This window comes from Varroa jacobsoni, unplaced genomic scaffold, assembly GCF_002532875.2.
Source record: "Varroa jacobsoni isolate VJ856 unplaced genomic scaffold, vjacob_1.0 scaffold_920, whole genome shotgun sequence".
Classification (NCBI taxonomy): Eukaryota; Metazoa; Arthropoda; class Arachnida; order Mesostigmata; family Varroidae; genus Varroa; species Varroa jacobsoni.
This window is the reverse complement of record NW_019213822.1, coordinates 84,558-110,854: the sequence shown is the minus strand read 5'-3', so window position 1 is coordinate 110,854 and position 26,297 is coordinate 84,558. Positions and strand designations below refer to the sequence as shown.

The window sequence follows — 26,297 nt, the reverse complement described above, 5'->3', positions numbered from 1 at the left end:
CTTCAGTACCGCCATCGCCCACGATGATATCATTGCATGTGCGCAAGTTCCGGGTCGACTGTGGCAGAGTGCGCGGCAAGAATGACAGGGGGTATTGGGTTGAAGTTAAGCGCTATATTAAATCGCGGGCTTATGTGGCCTTTGCTGGGGCTTCACCCACTTTCACTAAGCTCTTATAACAGAAGGAACGAGGGAGCAAAAAATTATATGGGAGGAAAGAAGGAAAAGACTGCCCGCAAGAGCCACCTTACGGGTAAAAATTTAAGCAGCAGCACCAGCAGGCAGGTCGTCGTTATGGTTGTAATCCTACGGAGTTCATCGGGAGCGCAATTCCGTTGACAATATCCGCGCCACTCATGCGTTTTTAAGTGATCCCCCTGGGCAAGTATGCGCTTTCATTGCTATCACTATGGGTTGCGGAGTTTATAGAAACAGTCACAGCCACTACCGTTCCACAGATTAAATTATAACTTCTTGAAACCGCTACATGTAGTCAAACAGGGTGCCACTGAGGCTCCGCTGTCGTTTCCGGATATTCTGAGGCCAGTGTAGGTATAACTAACCAGCTATAGGAGTACCTTAACGTAGATACCGCTGTCCTACGCGAGAATATGCAAATGTGGCCATTGACGCACTATACAATCAAGAAAGACACATAGTTAATTCATGGTTTCTATAATTGCTGCAGCGAGTCAATTCATTCATTGCTCATTAACAACATGAACAGAAAAGGCTTACACATGTTTTATGCAGATTATCTCTGAAGTAAATGTCTTTCTTGACACTACGTTACAATGATGAAATGTGTGTTTATTTGTTTTTTTTCTTCGCTTCCGTATTGATGTTGCTTAAAATTTCTGTATATTTTTAGGCATACAACAATTGAACAGTAAATGACACATAGTTCGAGTATATGCCTGCATTATTGATACGCAAAACTGCGTATCGCTGATATTATCATAACTATTATGTACAATTGAATGATGAATGCACAAACAAATGAGCATCACGGTAAAGTCCTTTGAAAAAATATCTATTGGTCCTCAGTACCGTTGTAAGAATGCTTGTTTTTTTATGTTTAAATCGGCATACGATGCACGATGTAGAAAATAATAATAGTAACAATTTAGTTCAAATAACAATAGGTTCAAACAGGACATGTTAACCACACATGTATATATATACAAGAATATTACAGCGCATCAAACCGGACTTTATTGTAGATTGACGCGTTGCTATTCCAGCGTATCCATTCATCGAAATCGTTCCGATGCTCACGTGAAAAGTGGCTCCCTCAACCGCCGGCAAAGCCTGTCTTACGCCCGCCGATCGGACCGTTACCGCCGTCCGACGAACCCGCTGAATTGCTTTTGGGTTAGCATACGATCACCACTATCTGTTACCGTTACTGTTGCTGCTACCTGTGAGAACTCCGAAAAGCTCAGCGGTTCGACCGACGAAATCGCTTTCGTACGTGACCACAAGCAGATTGATAGTGTCATCAGCGTCGGCCAGTGAACGCTCGCAAGGACAGTCAGGTATGCAGGTTCGCTCTAGCTACGACCGGATATAAACAAAGTAGTCGCCAAATGCCACTTTTCCAGCGATGAATAGACGGTAAAACTACAGTTCTCCTCTGGTTGCCAGCCGTACAGACGACGGAAAGCCTTATTGTAATAATAAAAGAAACACATACTTGTTTGTTTTGCGTACGACAAGACTATATCTGGCCCGAGGATTGCAACGAGACCTCCAAAATGGCAGCTGCATAGTGTGCACACAAATACAAGGCACGTGGTCGTTTAAATCGCTACAACTGTCAGCTTTCGTATCGTAATCTTTTTCTGGCTTCATCTCTTCGAGCGGTGCTAGGCTTAGCTTCAGTGAGAGTGAGGGGAGTATTTTTAGGACGGCATCCTCGCCCGATGCTGGATAAGCGCAAACAACGAGATCGTAGTTTGCCGGCCAAAATTCTAATCTTTCGGCAAAAGGCATATTAGGTGGTGCCACTAGAGGGAATTTGGCAGCGCGTTGTTGTCGGCGGAAGCTTATCCCGTGTCCGTTTTCTCGAATTGTGAGGTCTTCTTATTGACGAGCACACACTATAGGAGGCCATCCGCAGCTTCTACAAACGAATTTAGACGATTCTAGGAAAGGCTAGATAACAAATCGTCTTCTGCAGAGCACCATTACGAACACTTTTCATAATATACACCTGCCTGCTACGCATTTTCTCGTCAACTAACTGCTCGTAGGAGGCAATGCTTATAAAAGTAACTGCTCGTCATCGTTCTCAGCAGTCATTGCAGGTCGAGTTGGGTGATCAGGACGTCCTCCCGTGACAGCTTCGAAGACCGCGAGTCTGCAGTCAAAAAGATAATCAAGTAGATGACAAAAGTTAGTAAAAATGACCGATTATGAGAAAGCTAAATTAAAAAATCAAAAGTAATAATATCAAAATACAATAGCTATCTAGCCTAACGAGCAGCAGCTGTTTATGAAGGAATTAGATTTTAAGCTGTTTTTTGATTTTAGCCAATATTTAAAATCTAACCGGACTTTTCCGCTTATTGACGCAAATGGCTTAGGTGATACACGCGCTTAGCGGCGGTATGAACGGCAAGGCGATGAAATCTTCTACATCCAGTTACTCTGTTGAAGGACAAGTAGCGTTCGAGCGACCTTCAATTATGTCACCTGCACACTATATTCGTAGTGCAACATACACGATAGTTCATTTTAAAACAACTAATAAAAGGAACATGTTTCTTTAAGCAATTTAAGCAAGATAATAATAACGGCTACCTTTGCGAAACGTAGTAATAATGACAACACTCGGAATTCGTTCATAGTACGAATCTCATTGCTGCCATTATTCTTACTAACAAACACAAACAATTGAAGTCATCACCGTTAGTCAGGCAGATTGTAGGTAAACATAAACCTCGTTGGAACACTTCCACTCATAGAAAAAAAGGTCCTTTATGACCTTGGACCATGCGAGCATATTTAAGCGGAAGACAAGACACCTCTAACGAAAACGTAAGCTACGTTGCAGATGCACACAGGCCCACGTGGCCTGCCGCGGTTGTCCTTCTTCAGCCTGGACTACATCTTCTAGGCAAGCTCCTTATTCCTCTATTTTTGATCTGTACGCGCCTTAATGCAATCGTGTTTTCTATTTATGTGCTGTTGGACAAAGGGGAACTCCTGTTAGCAAGACCCTCTTTCAGCTTAACTTGGTTTGTTTCTCTTTCGTCCCAACAAGGTTTTAAAGCACTAGTATCGGCCAGGAAAATCCCTGTAGATTATCGGATTGTAGGACCACAGCTGCGTAATTCTCGCATGCTCTATGCATGGACTAACAATGTCGTTTGGGGCGTCGGTGCCACCAGCCACGACTGCATAACGCGTATAATAATAGTAGCAAGGCAAAAGGTTTTAACTGCTGCGTGCTGCTAGTCGTAGTTACTTAGTACAAAGTAACAAACAATTATAGCAGTAGTAGAAGCCTCAGTAGCCAATGGGAGTAAAACAGCATTCGGAAAATTGCAGTCCCAGCCACAGCGGCGTGAAGGTGACCACGCGGAAAGGGGCAGGAAGGGCAAACTTCGACTTCGACTTCGCCCAACTCCCAGCAAAGCTACAGTGTGGTATCAATGAGAAATACAGGGCAGCGCGTGGAGAGGGCGTCCGTATCGTCACTTAGCCGCTGGCCAACGGCTAAAGTACGAAATTTATAAGCGACCTTTCTACACAGGAACTTTTTAACAGAATGCATCAAATAGGGCAGCAGCAACAGCAGTCGACGGAGTAAGACAATGCGGTGGTGTGACAATGGCACGACAACTCGACCTACATTAAGCGACACCGTTTGATTTTTTTTGCTTGCGTCCTGTTCTATGCGAATGTGCAATTGCTGTATCATACTCAGGAAAGAAGCGTCAAACACGAGAGTGTCAAGGGACAATATGAAATCATAACGCCAGAAGTGGATAAGGTCTCTTTCATAAAAGTAACATAGCGGTGTTTCCGATGTGGAACACATAGCAGACAACTCATGTGCATAATGATATGTTTTCTTTATGACAGAACCAAAGTTCTATAATTTAACTCTAGAATTTAAAACGCAAAAATTGTTCCCTCCTTAGAATTACGATGATACTCGTAATAAATAAATATTTAGGCGCAGTGGTAATCAACATTGTCTTCCAAAATGGCTCATCTGTCCTCAAAAGAAGGTGACCATTGAAAATGTCCAGAGTAGGTTTCGGTAGGAAATATAAGGCGTTGTCTAAAATCTATGACAACATGATATTATGCCACCTAGCTGAATTACCGGCGAATTACAAATACTTTCAAAAAGCGTTAAGGCGTCAAGCACGTTCGAACACATATCAGAAGACACAAGGTCACAAGACTTTTTCCATAATGAATAACAGGGCTAATAATAAAAACACAATTAGTCAACGAAAAATACCTTCACAAAGGTAACATTGCTTCCATCCAAACAAGAAGTACCTATCTTATATCCGGTATGAGACAGTGGCTGGAGCCAGCTAATGCTGTGTATGTACATAGAGTTACATATATATTACCCAGTGACATCTTGGCACCCTTCCGTGAGAATGAAGCCGTTCATTTCGACCGATTTTTGCAAGGGAACGTGACAACCACTGGCCGCGAAAGATTGCGTGCCATAGCGGGAAATAATGTTTCGGCAAATAATACTAAGCGGATGGAACAATAGAAAGATTTATTCCTGCCGCTGGCTATGTACCAGGACAACTTAGGTACGATGAAAGGTAAAACGGCCACGTATAGTCTTCAGTTTTTCGACTTTTCGACTACTTAACGCAAACAGATAGCGACAGTAGACGGACGCCAACACCAACTATCACGGGCATCCGCTTTGTTAACGTACGTTTCACCGATATTTAATAATTAGTATATGCTCTTGCGCGGTATTGGGACCGCTCGAACAAAGTATGCGTCACAAGAGACCAGTTTAAAAACCTGACTGAGGTTCCAGCTGGCGCAGTTTAACAAGTTTCAGTTACAAGCACGTATACTTAATAAGCGCGCGCGCTTTTAATATGCCTACAGTATTCTAGTCTTTGATGATATTCTTAATCACCCGAACAAAGAGCCGTGAAACGGGTCGGATAGAAACGACCCAACCCAACGTTAAAGCCGCTGCCGTCTAGTCAACGGGAGCGACAAAGAAACAATAGAGAAAGAAGAAAGAGCCTCTCAATGGTGCGCGCACACTTTGAGAATACTAAAAAAAACTATAGATAAATTGTTGTTTACTGCGCGACAGTGCTAAAAAGCTATGATTCATTAACATGTCTGCCGGCTACCGCGCCTGAATTAGCTATTGGTTAATGCGTCGATAGTTTACAAGGTAATCGTAGGGTAACACGTGTCAGATCGAGTTAACAGCCATATAAAGTCATAGCATACAAAACGTTCAGTTGTTATTTCGAAATAACCAATTTAGACATAAATATACTTTCGAGCGTCTAGAACACGAGCTCTGTATGAATTTCGACGATTCGTTCTTAATTGTATTCCGCAACATAATACCTTGTAACATATCTGCAAGATGTTATTAGTAAAAGCATAAGTTATTGATGTGAGTGGCTTCCGAGGGCAAACTAAACGTGAAGAGGTATTAGCTGCTCGGAACAGTATTTCCTCTGTGATTTCGCCTTGAATATAAGTGAGATTTGAAGTACCTTTGGATTCCTTGCGCGAATCTCGACCGTCGGACATCTAATGGCGACGTATAGTCGATATCATTTTAGAAGCTTAATATCGTATGAGTGCCAACAAGGTTTGTTGGATCAATTAATTTCACTGAACTTGAAAAACCTCACCAAACTGTTTCTTGGCAATTTGAATTGAAATTGGTGCTAACACTGGTCTATTTTTATGACAAAACCTTTCAATTTCTTCTATGTCAGAATAAAGTTAAATCAGGGTATTTCAATGATTTTGAAATGGAACTTGATAATTTTGCATGCCACTTGTATTAAGACAGCCTCGTATGACAATCGTAAGCTATGTAGCTGATTGGCATTGTAGTCTACTTCCTGTTTGATTCCATAATTAAAACCGAAGCAGAATTTTCGTGTCATGCCGGCGTCTAACACGTGTCATCATGCTACACCCTATAAACTGAGCTTCCACGGGCTGCATAGGTAGCTTATGTTATACAGTAAGATATTCTTATCTTTCCCGTACCATATTGTGTCATCCACGTGGATGATGAACATCGTATTTGGATAGCTTGGAAAATGCAGACCCACAAGAACAAGATGAATATATTCATTATTGCTCTCAATTTGGGTAATTAGGTGGTCAGCAAAAAGCTCTGTTGAAGTTCGCACATGAATGGCCTCCAGTTGCCACCACGGTCCCGAAATGATGAGCAGATGCTTGTGTCCACAAGTTATTTTAAGCTAGTGTCTGATAAGATTACGGCAACGTTATGCAGCTTATATAGCATTTTTTCTGAGTGATATAAATGGGTGTGTTGCTTAAGGCGTGAATAATACAGACGATCAACTGTGACCATCTCATAAGTGGCTTTTCGTTTGTCTTTGCTTTTTAAAACACCTTTATTGAGAAGCTCTAGATAGAATGGAAATTTCTTATTTTACAAGAATCTTAAATTCTGTGCGCGTCTATGCAATAATTTATGTGCACTTCATTTATAAATTTTAGCGTTCGGTCATCGTCTAGGCTGACACAACGTTTGAAACTTCAGGAATGCGCCCTATTTTCACGTGGTCTCATTGTATCAGAGTCAATTTAAGTAGTAACGAGTTGGTGCTATGTGCTCAAAATGCCGTTGCTAATAAACACTATTTGACCTTATTATTATTATTATTTTACAAAGCAATGAATGAACGAATATGTTATAACATGATTTCTTAGGAATGAATCAATTGATAGCCTACGTAATGAAGTAGGATCCGATCTGAATGCACCATTGACATATACATCAGCGAAGTCCTTATTGAGTACTCTACGTCCACTCAATAAAGTATCTACATATATTTATCCTTGTAGAAGTACCCAACGAGCTAGCAGAACATCATTGCCAACGAACGGAAATGCTGCCACATGATTGCAATTTTCGAATCTTATTGAACCTGGCTTCATTAACACGGCACAGCGATGCTAAACTGAGGTAAATGCAATACACACTGATAAAAAAAAAACGATGCATTTGCACTTTGCCAAAATTGCAGTTCCAAAACCCAAGAACTGATCACTTCGCGAAATCGCGGGCAGAAGAATCGTCGTCTTTGAGGTGGACTTGACAAAAAAAGGGGCGAGCAGCAGCTTTCCGATTGGCTTGTCGCTACTACAAATCCATCCGGGGCCCCTGTGTAAGTAGATTGTGTACAATTGCTATTTAATTTATTGAATGTTGAATAAATTGCCCCTAGACAGCAGCCAGCTCAGCAGCAGTGTGTAAGCGATGCATGTAATGTCATCACATACTGGTGAGTTCGGACCTAGATACGCTTCTATCATTAGCTGAGTAGCTAGTTTTCGACACATAGACAAAGATGTAATGGCATTTCAATTGGCACGACCCGATGCACGGATCGATAAATGCAACGGTTGCGCATATATAAAGGATCCCCCAAAACGAGTCAGCTGTACCCGAGACCGGTCTACAGTTTTCGGACTGCAGTTTGATGCCTTTACTGTCCATTTAATGTGGTGTAAAATAGCACAAGATAATAACCCCTTTATAATCACCGTTATTTTTGAGTGTATTATATATAACGTATATAAGGAGGTCCTCAATGCTGCCCAATCTTATTTACGTCGCTTCGCTGAAATGAACGGGATATTTGCGCGATACTTTATTAGACAATGGTTACTCGAAGCTATTAAACGCAAGCGCCGGATTAAGGATGCACCGCCACGCGATGCCATCCGTCTGATACCAGAGGATGTCACGTGTGGGGTGACGATTAGCAACAGTAGCGAATCGGCGATGCCAAAGCATACTATTTAATCGTGCAAGATAGATAGTCGAAATAACAATACGTCGATGGTGTAGCTACCGCAACAACCGATAGTACATTGTCATTAACGCTAAAAAATTCTGGTGAGGGACATGTATTGCTCGAAGTAAGTACCTGTTAAGGCTTGACAACAATATACCGACAGAAAGGCGACAATAACAAAGACTGATAATGGGTTTGGATGTTGAAGGCACGCTTTGACGGAACCACGAAAAACAACGAAGAATAGCGTACGGCGTTTGTCGTTCTAATGAACTGAGTGTGATTAATAGATTACTTTTGTTCCCTGGATAGTAGAATATGAGCTGGAACATCTATTTTCTCCATGTTAGTCCTGTTTCATGAACAGTAAACGATTTCCCATCTTCATGTTGGTAGATTAGAGAAAGAACTAATCGAAATTACCGTCGTGAATCTATGATATTGCATAGGCATTTGTTCAGGCATGGGAGTCAAGCTGTTCTTCCAATCAGTCAATGTCGATAACAGATCTTTCACTTGTATCACAAGTATATAGCGAACGACAGGAAACGATACGACACATATGATCAAAATCTGAACTTTTTATTGGAGAGTTGCAGTATGTCTAAATGAGTTACATAAATGCCTTAGCTTGACCACCCATCACGGTGGCGTCTTCCCAAAACTCAAGGATAGAATTACTAGCTAGATTTAATTAGAATTAACTAAGCTTAGCATAGTGGATAGGACAAGCAAGAATGTTATACAAGTGCTTGGTTAGAACAAAGAAAGGTAACGTTTTATGAAAAACCTTGTAGACAACAAAAAAACAACCATTCGAAGTTCATGCAACAGAGTAGGGCAAAAGATGTAAGGACCTCACAGCAGTTGGAAGCTTTCTATTTTGATTATTATGTCTTTGGTAGTGTGCTCTTTGCTAAACGTAAATATAAACGGTTTCTTCGAAAGAATCTAGTTCGAGAAACGTTCTACGCGTCATGGTAAATTATACCAAACAAATCTGGCTAATATCGTCTAGATTCAAGGATGGCTCCATTCGAATGCTTGACATAGGCACGTGTTACGTATGTACAGAAAGCTAGACTAAAGCGTAGAATTCAGGGAAGTACGATTCAAGTGAATTTAATTATCGTGCCTTAATAAACGAATAAATCAATCAAATAACTCAATGCAAGATAATGACGCACATGTTATTGACAAACTTCTTTCAAGTAAGATAGCCCAATCCGTACATGTGAAATTGTTGTTTATTCACTCCAGTGTTATATTAAATTACTCATTAATAAATTACCAGATTTTTTTAATATCACTGAAATGTTCTATTCTATATCACTTATTATTTTTTAATTTAAAAATATCACTCTGTCGGTGGTTTTATTTTCGGCTACAGCTATTATTTACGTGAAACCCGCGGTTGACTGCGTAGTCAATCCGCAGTGCGACTTTCACACTCTGTCAGTCATTTTCAGCTGCTTCGTTGACACTCACTTACACCCTTCATTTTTACCTGATTTTCGTTTATTTTGTGGCCTGCTACATGTTTCAACTTTAACGTGATTCTTTTGCTTTGAATGCAATTACCAACTAGATTTAGCGTGAAAATTATCAAGTCATATCTCTGTTATTTACTGTTAGGCAGAATAGTGATTGATTTTGTCTTTTTTTTTTGTATGGGCTGAAACTTTTTGGCGCTGGCACCCCGGCAACCGGTGCAATACGCTTGCGATATTGTAGAGGCTATCCCAGTCTATTTAGTTCTTACTGAAGACCACTGAATAGTTTTCATAGCGTTGAAATCTCTCAGGTAGATCGTAGCAACTTGTCGGAACATGATAATGTTCAATTATACTGTAAACGTAGAAACGGAGTACGGGTCTTGCGAACGGGCAGAAAGGTAAATCGGGAAAACGGTGGCCAACAGCGAATGGGGGCGATAGAGTCAACATGAATACTAGCAGCATAGGCATCATCCTTGTCATAAGAGCCATCATCATTAACAACGATAACAAGTATTAACATTCGGCTTAATTCACTCGCTTAGGAAAAATAGCCGCCATTTAATAATAAGCTCATTTGTCTATCATCTGTAAGAACACTGCTTTTTGTTACGTATATCTAATTTAGGATTTAAGCATTCACACGAATGATACACACTTTTATCCCAAGTAAATCTTCACGTAAATGTCACGCACACAGACATGGGCTTGTGCCCTTAGCCTGTAACAAATAAAAGCAACCACACACATTGATTCACACACATATAACGAACAGAGTACTATGTAGGATGTGACGAAATTCTGCGTTTGGTCTGGGCGACAAAAAAAGCGTGCTTGAGACCGATAAAATCCGCTCTACTACACTTGAACTGAGACAGAGAGAGTGACGATGGGAAATCACATTAGCCGGGCCCTGAAAGGATCCTGGCTACGTCGAAAAAAGATATGAGCTAGCTACCTGATAGGTCACCAACATTTCGCCACATCCTAAATGTTATAGGCAGATATAGACAAAGTTATTACGTCCCGATTGCATATGAAAGCGTGTTCGTGACAGGATTCACCGATGAGTCTCGGTATGCACAGCAAGCGTACGCGTAAGTACAGAAACGAGTAACAGTAATTATAGTCAGCCCTAGAAGACACCCATCTACCTTTTTGGCAAAAAATTGCATCAGTCTCAGTTTACGATAATTAGTGAATTGTTCAAAGCACATGACGACTTCACTATGCCTCCGATGAGATCGGATTAGATCGTCTCGATCTGTCAAACTTGCTTTTATTTGTTTGTTGTCATTTTTTGCATACTTCCCTTGTTTTCTCGTCACCATCTCATGGTATCACAGAGAAGATATTATTATTTTTATGAGTCATCGTTTCATCATTTGAAGATCGTGCATATCACACTTATTCATAAACCCAAATTTCCTCTTACACTTGCCCGTAGGCAAGTCAATGCCGTATGGCTGAAGTGCTATATTGTATATGCAAAATATGTGTTTGTCTTTACATATTTGGCAGGCCAGTACCTATATTAACATCCTACTCTCAAAACATGTTTTTCAGCTTTCGGGCACTTTGCCTGAGCAGCAGGTAATACTAGGTCTTGTTGTATTGTATGAATCACAGTAATCTGCAAATAATCCATAACCAAACACTGCTGTATATTCAAGGTTGAATCGTTGCCTGAATACGGTTATCTTACCGAAAAAGCGAAACATTAAACTCGACCTTCAGTTCAGACAATAGGAAGGGGCTTCTACGTAACCTCACACGAAATATCAGCCCACTGATATTATCTGAACAGTATCAGCGGGCGGCTTGAAAAGTGTCTATTTCATTCAATAGTTATTTTCCACTCTACTGAAAGATTGAATAGCTCCCAGTTCCACAGGATCGCGACAATTACTTGCGATTTGCTTGGCGGCTGTTATGAAGAGCAAGGTCTGCTTTTTTTTTGCAGATAGGTTTTGGTATGTAATGGCATGCAGCCGCCTGCTTACTCCGTTAGTGGAACAAAACCTATTATACAATTTCTTAGAGCGCAAGCGGCCCCAAGTAGTATAAAATGGCCATCTAAAATCTTCAAATAAGGCAAAGGATGGAGAAACAGATAGATGTTGGACAACGACAATTAAAAGTTATTTAAGTTGACAAGATGCTCTTATCTCGATAGATTTATCTCGATAGCCATTTAATGGTTAGTCTTATAGGAATGTGATTTTCTCATTTACAGTGTCGACATCGATCTAACACCTGTCATGTATTCGAAATGCCACGGGCTGGCTTCTAACTGACTTTTGCTACGAATAGATGGGTGTCCTCTTTTAGGCGAGCTGTTAAATCGCATCGTAACCTTTCCTCCCCCATATCGACCTTCGAATTTCCTCGTTTGTGCGAAGTTGCTCCTCCTCCGTTGACGCGACCACCGAACGAAGCAGGTGGGCTTCCTCGTGGGGTGCTGCACGCGAATACAAACGAACAAGAAATATATGATAGATAGACCCAACACTGTATTGTATAACTTCAGCAGAATGCTGACCTGTTTGAACCTTAGCACAAGTTAGATCGTGGGAGCTAGAGACATATACGGCTGGTTCAAAGTTTATCCTATAGCTGTAGCTTATGAAAAAAAAGTGCTTTACTAGACATCGGTGCTCCTGAAAATGCGTAAGCGAATTTGCAAATATATAACAAAGTAATAGTGAACAGCAGCAAAAAACAATATCTTGAATTGAAGCAAAAGCTGACTACCAAATATTTCAGGTAGCCTCACCCCTATCCTGAGAAGTTAGTCACATATAGCTTATAGAGTATGACTCAGACCCGAGCACAAGAGAACACCCAGGCAGATTTAGTTGATGAATTCTTCTTGGGCAAAATTTACTAACGGTACTACAGCAATATAGCAGTACAGATATAACTTATCAAACGGATACATACCTTGTAGCCGTCGGTTTCCTAAACTTGTAACGCTGTTTCCGATGACACGTATATGTTGTTGCATGTCAGATGTCACATCGGAAACATCGACCATCGCAAGAAGCGACTGGATAAAGGAGATATTCCCGAAGCGGTCCGATCTGGAAGCAAGACATCAGGACATGGGGTACCATGTAGACGAAGTTCGTCATAAACATTGATTATGAGCGAATCTATATCAGCGCAAAAATTGCGAATTACTTTTACGCTTTTATACTTTGCAGGCCACTGATTAGCCGTAGTAAGACCGAGTTTGATCTGTATGAGGTCACACACAGGTTTCAGCCCAGTGAAGGGAACGATCCTCTCTGACGTCATCCTTTTATTGCATTTTTACGCTATGAACACAAAAAATAGATAAAATATTCCAAATATATGTATAATTACAAAAATATACGTATGTAGAAGATAGAAAATTTTGAAACAAGGTTAACGACCACTACACTGCGACATGCCGGTCAATAACTCTACAGAGTCTCTGTACCACAAAGTAAGACCGACTCAAGGATTGCTTTTAAGCTTTCGTACAAGTTATTTTTTTTACCGAACAACGTATCCCGGTGAGCATATGTTGATTAATCTAAATCATATTCTTTTTTTTTATAATTGAGGCATGCCTAAATATGGCGTTGCAATTAAGACACTATATGAAATTAATCGAACCATCCGTGACCATGAATTTGAAACAAGCTCCACTCTGCTTCGTGCCTTTGTGCGTTACAATCATCATTATACCCGCACTGTATTTTTTGTGATATCGTAGTCATATTGTTCTAAGTGGTAGTCGGTCTCATAAACGAATCAAGTATTTAAAATTATGACACACAGCCTTATTCTTCTCAGACACTTGATCAGATTTGATTTGATATTTTCGCTATTACGATCCACGGCACAGGTAGCGCTGAGCTGCCATCGGCTGTCAGTATGTAGTATAACTTTTCTTGTTTTTCTCTTTCGTATTCGTTTTTTTTTGTTTCAAGAGGTCCAAAAGCACTGCCATAGTTAATACGGTAAGGAGATAACGAGATGTATTCCTTCCGTGGCACTCAGAAAATCAATATATGTTATCAATAAATAAGGTCTATGAAAATTACTGCAATAAGTCGATCTTTTGGCTTTAATTTGTAACTCAAATATGTACTGGATAATAGTCTGTCACAACTCAGTTCAATATTCTGGTGAGTTTTATTTTTGCAAAATTTGACATTGTGACTATGTGTAGATATTCAAACCACGTGACAGTTATGCGACAGAAAAATGACACATATCAAATTTGAATCAATATGCTTTTTACCCTTAAATGAAATGTCTCATCTCAGCCAACCTATAAGTTTTTTTTTGAAAGATGTCTTTGATTCAATCTGAATAGCAATATTCTATGGTTCCTTGTATGTGATGGCGGCCGTCGCACTACAGTTTCTAATCAACAGTAGCCTGACGTCTATGTATAGTTGAAATTGGGTCTAGTGGTATCTTTATGCCCATTTGAGGTAGTTTCATTTTAGATAGATGACCATACTGTCAAGTTAAAGCAGGTGATGCATAGAATTGCGAAATCTAGAGAATAAACTCCGATTTACGGAGTTGAAAAAAGAGACAAACAACTTACAGGTAAGGTTTGTAGGAAAATGTGTAGTGATGAGCAATGGCCGCAAGAAACATCTCAATACATATGAGGAAATCCTGTATCGATCTTGTTGTAGCTGCTACATCTGCTTGGTCTTCTTTTTTCTTTTCTTTGTTCTCCCACCAGATATAGATGTTGATCAGGACGCTTTGACTGCATTAGAAAAAAAACATTAAGCAAATGCGCGTTTTTATACACTGCTCTGCCTTAAAAACCGTTATGGAGGACACCCCCTCTACTGTAACGTTTGTCACCTTGTCTATCACTGCTAATTCGTTTATTACACAAGCTCTGTTGCAACCATTAGATCTATACGACTCTTTCTAAAGCCTGTTCATTAGTAAACCGTCAGTGGGATGTGTGCGCTTCGAACATTTGTTCCAACCTAGTATATCAAAGCTAGCTTAGCCTTCCAATATATTGACTAAGGTTACTTATTTTATCAAAAAGCACTAAACTGTGCTCGTTTTTTAAGAGGTTAATGTATCAAAGCCATTCGCAGGCACAGCCTCATTTTCATTTGATACTATGGTCGTGTGGGATTTTACCAGCGTCTCCTGACAGCACAGGTCGTCACTGAACACGTCCAACTGTCCTCGTATTTCGAGTGAATTGCGTTCTGTTCAGCAGTTGTAGGTACACAACAAGTGTGGCCGTTAAATTACTTACAAAAAGGAAAAGAAGACAACTGCTTTAATGCAGAGGAACTTCCCAATAGGCGACATGGGCGCGAGGTAGGATCGGTATGCTTTGTAAAACATTACGAGTGAGTACATAGCCACGAACTGCGAGATATTGTTGGCAAGAAGAACCCACGGAAACCAACAGGAAAGGTTAAACTCTCCCTCACAGTAGCTACCAGCAGCCTCCGTGACACTGAAATACGTTCGTGAAGAAACAGGTTAAGATAGACCTTGTTTATTTCCAAAGAATATCACTGTAGAATACATAAAGACGACTCGATAAGCAGAACCGTCGGTTTTTCAAGGGACTTTGTATGCTAAATTCCATCGATATCTATCTCGAGTTTACAATGTCATCATCGCTATGCATAATTGCGTGCCACGACGACCGCTCCACTTAGAATAATTGACGAGGATCTATTGCAGATACGTACAATAAATTCGTGAATCTCAATGCTGTCTTTCGAAAGCGACTGAACCAGTAGAGCTTAGAGTGGACTATTTTTTGCTACAGAGCTAAAATATATTTGAAAGGATTGCTTACACTGCTATAAAGGTGGTGACTACACGAACTACGGTATACTGGAGAATGCCATGTCGGCAATTATCGATAAATGTCATTCCACCTCGACACGGTGTAAGGAAACAAAGTGGGAAGATATGCTTCACCTAAAAACAGTATGCGCAAACCGAACACGACAAGCATATTTCGAATTAACAGTCATTGCTTATAACTAATATTAAGCTGACTATTGACAAATACGTTCACTAATCAGATCACCTGTTCTAGAGTTTATATCTTAAGGATAAAGATTTTGTTTGTAATTCGTAAGTTTCCACATAATATCATAACACGACAATGAAAATGTAATAATATAATCGTTCAAGGTTTATAGACTTTTCTTAGCTGCTTGTATTAATCACAGACAAACACTCATGCTTACCGATGGTTGTTCACCAAGAGCGACTGGGTCGTAATCCTGATCGTAGAACAAATAGTTGAGCAAGAACATCATAAAGTTATATATCACATAGGCCTCGTAACATTCACGCACAACGTCCAGATAGAAGCCTCCTTGAGGCCAACCCAATGAGATCCACTGAAAAAACACCATGATAATAAATATAATTATGCAGTATCTATGATAACCGCTTAGAAATCGCTTCGCGGATGATGAGACGGGGTAAAACCTTTACTGATATTTAATGTTTGATATTAGAATAGATATCAAAGTACGGAACATTTACTACCAGAATACCATTTACTAACTCCATTTTACGTTTTTTTCCAATGTTTTGTATATATATATAGTTTTACTATAGCATTTGCAGATTGCTCAAGGTTATATTATATAAAATCAAACATTTGAAAGATTTGAGTCGGATCTATCAGAAAAACTCATAGTTGCCAATGAGTTTTATTTTTTTTGCTATATTGTGAACTTTATTTATATGGTCTTACTGAATTAATTGAATAGATGGGCACCATCCAAAGAACCCTGATAATGTGCTTTTGTAGATAAGGTTTACTATAATTTGCTATATGTCCAGCAATTTCATATAACGTGACGGGTGATGTCATCATTAGGAACGCCCCTGCCGCAAGGAAGGCCTGCGTTCGTTGAGACGCGCCTTCATGGATCTGTTCAGAAATAAGAGAAATAATCAGCACTGCACGGGTTACAATCGCATGTACAGAGTTATGATCTACGCCTGTTTAAGGTGACTTTTGGAGCGCTATATGGCGCATACATTATGACAATATTTCAAAGTTCCACTAAGTTGTATTTTGAGCAAAGCTAGTGCACATTTTCCCACATACCATTTTGGTAATCCACCACGGCAAGAACACTGTGAGAACAACCAAATAACAGATGCCCGAAACAGCCTTGAACCAAATCCGCCAATTGCGAAGGCATGAGTGGACTTTGAATGAGATCTGCCGCCGAACTGACCCATGTGCTTGGGATGGCGCAGTCCGTGTTGCTGTGTTCTCCATTCTTGTTCCTAGGTTCCGCTGGCCACTGCGCCCCTGCAGGCCGTACCCGTTCGGTCACTAGCACTACTCCTCGCCTTTGATCACCGCATATATAGCAATAAAAAATCACTGTATAGTCCGTCGAGACAACAGTTTCTAAGGTGAGCATTATTATAGTTAGATTTGGTTTATTTTTGCGTGGTATTGTTAGATGAGGCCAGTAACATGTAAGTTACTATGCCATTAAAAGCAACGATTACCACCGCAGTCATGCTAAGGTATAAAGCTTCCGACAAGAATCAGTCGTGAAGTTATGACTTTCGTCATACTTATACAAACAAAACAGCTAGCCTATTTTGTGTCCACAATGTTTAGGCTACGTTGCCCTAACGCTAACAAACGAATAGCAAGAGAAACTCGGATTGGCCTATCGGCCGGAATAACCTGTCAGTCGTTGAAAGCAGTATATATATATATATATATATATATATAGTATACATATATAAAATAGTGTGGTTAAGTATTGAATTAAAAAGAAAACAGCATACCCGGACCGGATGATAATTACCGGAAATGTGTTATATTGAACACTCAGCCACCCTATATGCAAACTGTGAGTTTTCTGTCGAGACCATTCCAATCCGCGTAACAACTATTTGGCTGAATCAGTATCATATATGTAACAGTATCTATACAGATTCGAATTATAGGCAAAGTTCCTAACTAAAGGCCAAATATGCCGAACGGTATTGTTAACAGTCCGACTAAATGTACTCGCATATTCGCGTAAGTATTTGAAAAATCAGTGTTACTCTAATATTTCATTTTGAAATGAATATATTTGTTGAACAATATAGAGATAACTGATCACTGCTTGAGTAGTATGATGCTAAACCGTCCTATTTTACTGGTTCTCCTCAAGCGAGAAAACCTAATTGAAAAACGGTTCAGAGAACAATGTTTTTCGTGGACCTAGCTTTTTCGAGCTTTCCAAGGTAACATAGTTTCTGTGCTTCCTATAAAGTATGTATCCAGTGAGCTGTAGTTTCATATTAACTTGTATTCGTAATACGACAGCCAGGCTGGAGGATCTCTGTCGCGACGCATATAGGTATACATCTTGCGCCATATATGAAATAATACTTTGCTACGAAAATTGGGGAATTATTAAGATGGTGCACTTAATATCTATTAAATCGTTACTCGAAAGTATTTAACCCATCATCCGTGTGGGATAATTTTTTTACATATAATTTACTCTTAGCTTTAACATTTAAGGATCACTTTGGCCGATGCTAATAAATATCTGAAAAAATAATTCAATGACAGCTTGAAACAAAGATGTATGCCGCACAGAAGTCGTGCAAGGGGAAAGGCCTAGAGCTATATACTAGGCTTTTCACAGAGAAACATGCTAAAGTCGGACAGGCAACATCTATGAACAAATTGAATATTCCAACAAAGATTAATACCCTTTATTTACACACTTCCGATACAATGTGGGACAAACGCAGAGTTTTTTTTTGTGTAGAACTGTGTGATTATATCAGAACAGATACATTATATTAGAACTATACAGTGGAAGCCGTAGGTAATTTTTTTTATCATGAGACTTAGAACTCATTGTAATATGGTGGACCTATATTTATTTCCATTTTTCTTAGTTTACGGTCTTTATATCAAAGTAATGCAGGGCTGCTGCGAGATGCTGATTCAACTAGTGAACTTCTCGCAACAAGTCCTTTAAAAGGGTCAAGGTGCACGTATTATAGTGATTCGATAGAGCCCAACCGAAATTAAAGGGATCGAAGGATAAAATCACGGGTATTAGCTAAATATTACTTAACCAATATTCGAAGACAAGCAATAGGCTTACGGTGATTTGAGTACACACATTGTTATACACAGAGGACGGTAGAAAATAGGGTTGCCGAACTGAAATCAGTAAAATAGCAATTTTACCTTATTATTCCCTTTTTTTTTTACCTCAGATCGGACAAGTGTGGTGACTGCAACCTCGTGCGCAAATGAAAGTGTAAAAAACATCAAGAATAAAAATAATTTATCAAGATTACGAGAGTATCTAAATTGACTAACAAAGAGGTCGACCGTTCCGGGCTAAAATTTATAAGAAATACAGGCGGTTATAGAAATCACCTTCGTAAATACTTACTCTTAAAACGCTAATTGCTATTTAATTTGTATATTTTACGCCATGACTGGATTTACGTTCTTACCGTTTAAGAAGGACTGTAGTTGTCTTTTTTTAAGATTATCATAAACGGCAACAAAAAAAAAAGCTTTAGAACACGTTGTACAGACTACATGGCCAACAACTTCACAAGTTAACGGCTTAATGTACGTTTCGTTGGGCATAGATGGTAAATAAAATGAAAGGCCAAGACAAATATTGTCGCTACGAAGAATTCCAATAAATATCAATACAAATTTCGATGCAGAATGAAATATGCTTTATTATTTATTTCAAAATTCTGCTACGATAAGGTTTAAAGCTATCATTCTATTTTGCTGCCCCCTTTTTCAAGCCTACCTATCAATTCGAATGAAATAAAACTATCTGTCCGCACCACAGTTTTTTTTTTATAAGTAAGGCACGACTGTAGGTAACCGGACCTAAAAATGTGCAACATATATGTGTTGCAACATCACTCTGATCACGTTGGCTTTCTGGAGAGTTAACCGTGGTAGACATCGATTTCTGAGTGTTGCTTACAAAACTATAAGTTATAATGTTGCTAGTCAAGTCAGCGAAACGAGTGGCGTGTTCAAAGCCGTATATATAATCACGCGCAACGAGATAATATTAAAACCTGATTACTCTTGTTTCACCGAATACCACACAAACGTAGACACGCAAATCGTGCTTGTGTATGTAAAATATACGTAGAAAAACAAAATCTCATATTTACACTGCAAGGCACGTACCATTTTGTCTGGCAGCTTTGAAAAATCATTTCTTTTATCTTTTATTTAAAAATTTTATTCGCTTAAGACCTATCCAAGATAGATGCCTACAGCACAGTTAATACAAAATACATGTAGAAAAGCAAAATGTAAAGGATCGTACGAGAATAAATTGATACGCATTGTCCACTATACTGGTAATTCAGCTTTTTGTCATTGTGCAATATAAATCAAGCAACGTACGCCGGAAGTGAAACAACCGAATTAGTCACCGATCTCTATCGTCGACGCCTTTTATTTGTGTACTCACGCAAGTTCCCTTACGGATTGCACTGACAAATAGGTTGACTAAAGTCGCTAAAAGAGTATACTATAAAACAATAGTATATGTTGACAGTCGTAGAAGTAGGAAATAGTTCACTACAGTCCTGACTCACTTCCTTCTGCGGACACAATGCTACCACTTCAGTGATCATTGATTGAGTAACTTGATAATCTATTTGAATCCACCGACCTAGCAAGAATGCAAATTGAATTGGCACTCTTGGCAATTGCAATATTTTACGTCATTTTCAGGTGACCGCGCAGCGGTGGAAAAGCCGATTTATCGTTCAAAAACACTCTCAATAGTTCTAAATATTGTCTTGCTGATGTCATTTGGAAGCATGCGCGAGTCAACATCACAATGGGATTTTGGATTATCCAAAGTGGACAGACCGTTGGAGAATAATCTTTTTGCTTCACGCGATACGTAGGCAACGGAGTGAAAAGCCTGAAATTAATATTTCAAAGAATTGTACAGCAATCTGAACCCATCAGATGTACAGGTTTGAGTAAATTATATAGTTCAGGTACGTTACCATGCAGATGACGTAAATGCTGGAAAGACCATTTTCATTCACGTGCATATGCAAAATAAGAGTAGACATTACACAAAAAATTGACTGAATAAGCGTAACAGTCCGGTCGACCAAGCTAATGATTGGACTACTACTAATTTAGACGTCCAAATACATATAAATTAAAGCCAGACGTCGTGCATATTAGCCATCACCTTCTACCCGATGACAGATTCTCTGTGGAGTCACATATCTTCTACAAAGTGATGTTAGAATGATTTTCCGAGACACGAAACTTCTATCAGCTCGAACGCAGTATTTAAGGTATGTTGGGCAATTGCCGGACCGCAGTTACGTGAGACGTTTGCTTTCCTTCAACCAAGTCATATGTCAAGATGATACATAATATCAAAGTAGCCACTTTATATTTCAACGTTCTTCTAGATAGCTTTACATAATTCGTATGAACACATTAGGGAGAAAGCTTTTCGTCTACGATTGTTGTAATTACGTTGACTCACCGACGACTGCTATCTGTAACACAATGCCTGGTAGTCACCGTCTGTCATATGCACTATTACTGTAGGCACGACGCAATCACCCAACAAAAGTCATTACGTTTTTTAATCGAACTCCTCTTTTTCAGACGAGTCCCACTTCAATGGTGACTTGAAGATTATTACCAATACTAGTGACTGTCGTAACGTTTACCAACTGGTTCGCTCCTGACATATGAAATAACGACAGAAAATCGGTCACATTCGAGGTGTAACGAAGGATGGACTATGTGGTGAATTTTGTCATTTTGATCATCGAGAACAGAACGGTCACCAGAAATTATATTCTATATCGACAAAAAAAAATACTTTATATCGACAGCAGTTTCTTCTCCGTCCAATTCTATGGTGGGGCCTCACGATTTGTTTCACGTTCTGTTACCTGGAAGAAGGTCTAGGCAGCCACTCAAAACTCAACACACAGAGGCATTGCACTAAGCAGGCGCTAGGCCCTCAAAAGCCCTCACCCGTTGTCCGAAGAATAACCCTTAGTTCTCGGAGCTCCAAAAATTGAGTCGACTAGATGGGCGATAAAGATAAAAGTACTTCATTGCTCTCTCGGTTTTGCGTGCAAAATAAAATTTTCGTAAAAAAAAACCTAGAAGCTGTAAAAAGTCTCGGTTTGGGATTTACAACAGTAAGCTTTTTTTAGGACGTTAGATATTGGCGTTTACCTTTTAGAACACAAACACGACATAGCGATATTCTGATAGCTTACTTGTGCGTAGCTCGATTCCATTGAGCTCGCAGTGTGCCAAGTCTGTTCGACAGCTGATTGCCAAATTTCGGCTTTTATATTCCACAAGAAGCTTTCAGTAATTTATTGTGCGTGGGATCTATCTAAAATCACAATTATAGCATTATAAATATTTCATATATATACATTGATAAGGTAAATAACGGCCCGAACGTTATAACCAGTAATGGGTGACCAGAGCACTTTGAAGCACAGCCGGACCGTCTGTAAGTACACAGATTCGAACGTCTGGTTCTTGGAGCTTGAATCGAAATCGAATTTGTTTCGGCTAGATTTTATAAATTTTCCTTCTTAATTTTTGAGAAAAAAAAATATTTTGTATTCAATTCGTATTCGCCTGAATCTTTTTACTTTTTTTGCTTTGCCGGCTACTAGTCATCCACACAAAAATTCCTACTCATTTGATGCATTTGTGTCCAAAGCTGTAAACTTTATATAACGATAACTACATAATAATAATATACATAATATATGGTATATGTATAGGATTGTAATTTTAATGGAATAGCCTTCCGAATCGCGGCTAAGTAACAGTCTCCACTCGTTTGTATGAAGTATTTCAGTTATTTTGGACATGAAAGACAATGCGGTTTGCTCCTAGTTTTATACAATCTAAACTCCAACCGGTCATGAATTTGGCTAATCGTTAGGCAGTAAATTCGCAAATCTGTCCTACGTTAATAGCTTCCACTCATTAAACACTTATATATGTAAGTGGGCCGCACTCTAGTAGCGTATCACCCTGACTTGCGCAAAAGTAGTCTGAAGATGGTCATATTTGTTGTATATACACGCTGAGATACAAAAGGGTTGTAGGAATACTCCGACGAATAAGTAAAAGGCTCATGCAAGCAATTAAGGAATAAATATCTATGCGAAAATGACAGATTAAATGGTGTTTGATCCAAATAGGGGAAAACGATTTTATTGATATCAAAGGCAGGTTCCTTAGTATTTTTTTCTAAACGTCTTTTCATTGTAGCTAGTAGTTCCACCCGCAGCGAAGGTGATGGCATGGAGTCTCCAATGAAGGCGGCATGTGAGGTTCCGATGCCAGTGTCTACTCATCGGGCACCAAGGTTCGTCCCAAAAGAGCCATATAAAGCCGCCGTTGGCCTCAGTAAGCGTGAGCATGAAAGGAACAAACTTCTACGTCATGTCGATCAACTTGAAAGAAAACTTGAAACGCTTCATGAACAGTACAAGTACGTTATTTTGCGTAAGCGCTTTAACGACGAGAGACATCTGCTCTTTGCAAAAAAGAACCAACAATACATTACGGGCCACCAACTATGAGGAAGCCATTATCAAAAAAGTTTAGGTCATACTGTAATTTGGAACGATAATAAGTGCTATTTTCCAATATGTGGAAAGGATTCAGGTGGACGTTAATGCGGATTTAAAGAAGCTGCTGGTGGCCTCTCTCGGTGAAGATATGCAAGAGCGTGTTCAGTTTCTTACCGAAGATAAAAACAGACTGGCGTCTGAAATTGCCTTTTACACACAAAAGCTGCAAAAAGATCTTGGCCACATTGACGAGCTTAACATAGAAGTAAGTTCTCGCTCGAACCGACCATTGTAGTAGGTCGCATCGAAACTATTCCATAATTCAAAGCAACTTAACTTTATATACAAATGTATATTTGTGTGCCGGTTATCTCGAAAGGGACTCTTGATTAATGTTTGAACTAGGATTGGTAGGAATTATATTATAATACGCTAAAACGTCTAAATGTATGAAAATTCGTTTTGATTTAGCAAAACCAGACGAAACTTAGGGATTGATAATTTGAATACTAACGTGTTACTTTTTGTTAAAAACGGAGAAAATATCGACCAATATTTGTCACTTAGATTAGAGCTACCATATTTAAATAAATGATTCTCTTTGTATATTCATACAGTCTATCAGTAAGAAGTATGTTTTTGCTGGGCATCGAAGGATGCCTAAAAACGTCAAAGAAAAATGGCCAACCTATTTTGCTGAAAAAGGGTATCCAACCGATCAAAAGAAGTAAATTAGAAGCTATATTTTAAGGTCTTCTTCTAGTCAAAATGTTAGTAATTATAATTATAATACTGTGGTGATTCAGGTGGACGTTTGGAGAACAAAGTACTTAGCCACGAGTCTTCTCGTCACGGAGCTAGCTACGGTGAAAGCTGAGCTTATGAAGAAATGTGACGACTTTGAAAAAGCCGTGGAAGGTAGCCGAAAAGAGCGAGCCGAAATTACAGATAAGATCTTTAAGGTCGGTCCATACCTTACGGTATCCAAGCATATTTATGATCTTTACTGCAAATGTTATCGTATAAATCAGCTTTATAACACGATAGTTGTAAGTGGCGTTTCAGAGTAGCACAGAACTTCGCTAGTCTCTAGCAGGGACACGATTGAAAAAGTGAAGGGGTTAACGATCATTAAACTTTATGAACAACGTAATTTTAAGGTGAGGTTAAAATATAGTCGAAAGATTTGCGGAAGACTCATACACGGCAATAACCTTTATGACCTAAATGGTAATTTTCCCAAAATGAAGTGCGTATATTATAAATTAGAAATGAACCCTAGTCAACAGTACTAAAGAGGACTTTGTTTCATTAAACATTCTTTTCTTGTATCTGGGTAGAGACGTTATAGGCCAAAGCCTTTCATTAGTTATAACATGCTTGACTGCGACATGTGGTTCATTTAAAGGCGTATAATATTCTTCGGGAGGTTCATTTCCAAGTTGAACTTCAGTCTTGCCCTAAACGCCGTCCCAGAGACCTAGTTGAATGCAGTCACTGGGTGCTCCAGCTTGCTTCTGGGATTGCGGCCAACTTTAAGCTCACTGTTCCAGTAACGAATGAGGTAGGTATGGAGCGAGATGTTGCCACTAGCTGGGTACGCTGATCCATAGGAGTTAATTTTACAGCGAAGATACATATTATTTGCTTTGATAGCCTTCTGTTAGCGTTATTACACTTAAATAGACATATCGGTAGGTATGTTAATAATAAGTGTTCACCTACGGACCGACCAGAATACGTACTGGAAGCCTCCGGGTTTTGAGTCGTTAGAAAGGATTTACCGGCCATGCAGGACTGTTTTAACCTTAAGTAGTTCTGAAGTTTTCTAAGTTTTACACTAGTAGCCTTTAATGCATTTTAACGGTGGTTACAACTTGCTCTGGAACGAACAGGTCCTCGATCAAACGTTGTCCGAAAAAACATGTGATATTGCACTAAACCAGTACAGGAACCTGACTTCAGTGATGGCTGCCCGGGCATGTGTGCAGGTTGATCAAGATACACAGGAAGACATGGTGAGAACAACCGGTGTGCCCACTTCGTTTGGGTGTCAAAAGTGTCGAGGAACCATGGTGCATGTATAATACTTGAGCCAAGTTAGGCCGTCGACCGACTGTGGGTTTTGTCATATACAACTAGTAATAACAATTTTTGCAGTAAAGGTTCAGGATAAGGAAAATCGGATGGGAGTGCTGCCATTTTTCTCATTCATACAAAGTCGACGTACTGTAAAGCAATCAAATATTGCCCGCAAACTATGGGCAATATGTTGTATTCGTGCCAACACTGTCTGACTTTTGACGGTGAATGACTGCGTCAAATTTGGCAATTAGGTTGGAGTAGTCTATTGTGCTACACTGTGACCAACATTGTAGATATATGAATGAATGAGATGTTTCCTCAGCGATAGAATTTCGATTAGTTCAATCGGAGCTGTTTCTAAACTCAACTTAAAGTTAAATAAAAGTCCGCCGTTGAATTCTTCTTAATTAAAGCAGCGAAACGGTATCTACCGGTTTTGCTGGACATAAGGTGGTTCTATTCAAATATTGAAAATGTAGCAATGATTTGTTTAAATTGTATAATAAAAGAGAATTTTTTTGCATATCTATAACCATGTTGATAAACGCCGTTAGCCGTTCCCAGAGTTATAGCTGGCTGACACTTACATTGGAGGACTGTACATATATTGAGGGATAGAAATTTAAATAAAATACCTCAAATGACTATAGACGTATTAACTGATTTCTTATTTAACAACTCAGGAATTACGGTTGATAGTTGTTATCGTAAAAGATACGTTTAAGCTGAAGCGGTTCATTTATGATGTATCTACATAGGTACACGTATCTATCGGCTACTTAAGCGTTGCAGCACTTCGAGATATATTCTGTCAGGGCAAGTGAGGCAAATCAACAGAACTTCAAACCTAAGCTGTTGGCTGTCTGACAAGACATTTTTACATGGCGAATTGTACACGCACCGTTTTACAGCGTTCATTTCATTCACAACTCGGCTGTACGTGTTCCATTTTTGTATTCTCTTATTTAAACCAGATAGCTCTAGCACGAGATATGCTAGGTACGACTTGAGCCCCAATATCGAATAGAGTTTTCAAAAGTGTTAG

At 39.4% G+C, this 26,297-nt stretch overlaps 2 protein-coding genes across 10 annotated transcripts; one reads left to right on the top strand and one right to left on the bottom strand.

Moving 5' to 3' along the window:
- Positions 1 to 663: 663 nt before the first annotated feature.
- Positions 664 to 21,588, bottom strand: LOC111264984 (transmembrane protein 184C). 7 transcript variants are annotated; one of them, XM_022841280.2, is made up of 10 exons: positions 21,506 to 21,588; positions 16,647 to 16,897; positions 16,287 to 16,466; positions 15,769 to 15,924; positions 15,369 to 15,493; positions 14,811 to 15,017; positions 14,124 to 14,294; positions 12,476 to 12,615; positions 11,909 to 11,993; positions 664 to 2,362 (listed from the first exon to the last, which is right to left on the bottom strand). In XM_022841280.2, exons 2-10 carry the CDS (start codon positions 16,821 to 16,823, stop codon positions 2,266 to 2,268), a joined length of 1,338 nt encoding a protein of 445 aa, XP_022697015.1. In that variant the 5' UTR covers positions 16,824 to 16,897; positions 21,506 to 21,588; the 3' UTR covers positions 664 to 2,265. The 7 variants fall into 7 exon arrangements, with proteins under 7 accessions (XP_022697015.1, XP_022697012.1, XP_022697018.1 ...); XM_022841277.2 differs by lacking the exon at positions 21,506 to 21,588 and adding an exon at positions 21,088 to 21,223; XM_022841283.2 differs by lacking the exon at positions 21,506 to 21,588 and adding an exon at positions 21,088 to 21,213 and having other exon boundaries at positions 11,831 to 11,993.
- Positions 20,817 to 25,907, top strand: LOC111264985 (golgin-45). 3 transcript variants are annotated; one of them, XM_086970274.1, is made up of 6 exons: positions 20,817 to 20,890; positions 22,863 to 23,085; positions 23,255 to 23,432; positions 23,974 to 24,129; positions 24,576 to 24,731; positions 25,063 to 25,907. In XM_086970274.1, exons 2-6 carry the CDS (start codon positions 22,895 to 22,897, stop codon positions 25,252 to 25,254), a joined length of 873 nt encoding a protein of 290 aa, XP_086826400.1. In that variant the 5' UTR covers positions 20,817 to 20,890; positions 22,863 to 22,894; the 3' UTR covers positions 25,255 to 25,907. The 3 variants fall into 3 exon arrangements, with proteins under 3 accessions (XP_086826400.1, XP_022697020.1, XP_022697019.1); XM_022841285.2 differs by lacking the exon at positions 20,817 to 20,890 and adding an exon at positions 21,897 to 22,086 and having other exon boundaries at positions 22,863 to 22,959; XM_022841284.2 differs by lacking the exon at positions 20,817 to 20,890 and adding an exon at positions 21,897 to 22,086.
- The last annotated feature ends 390 nt before the right edge of the window (positions 25,908 to 26,297 follow it).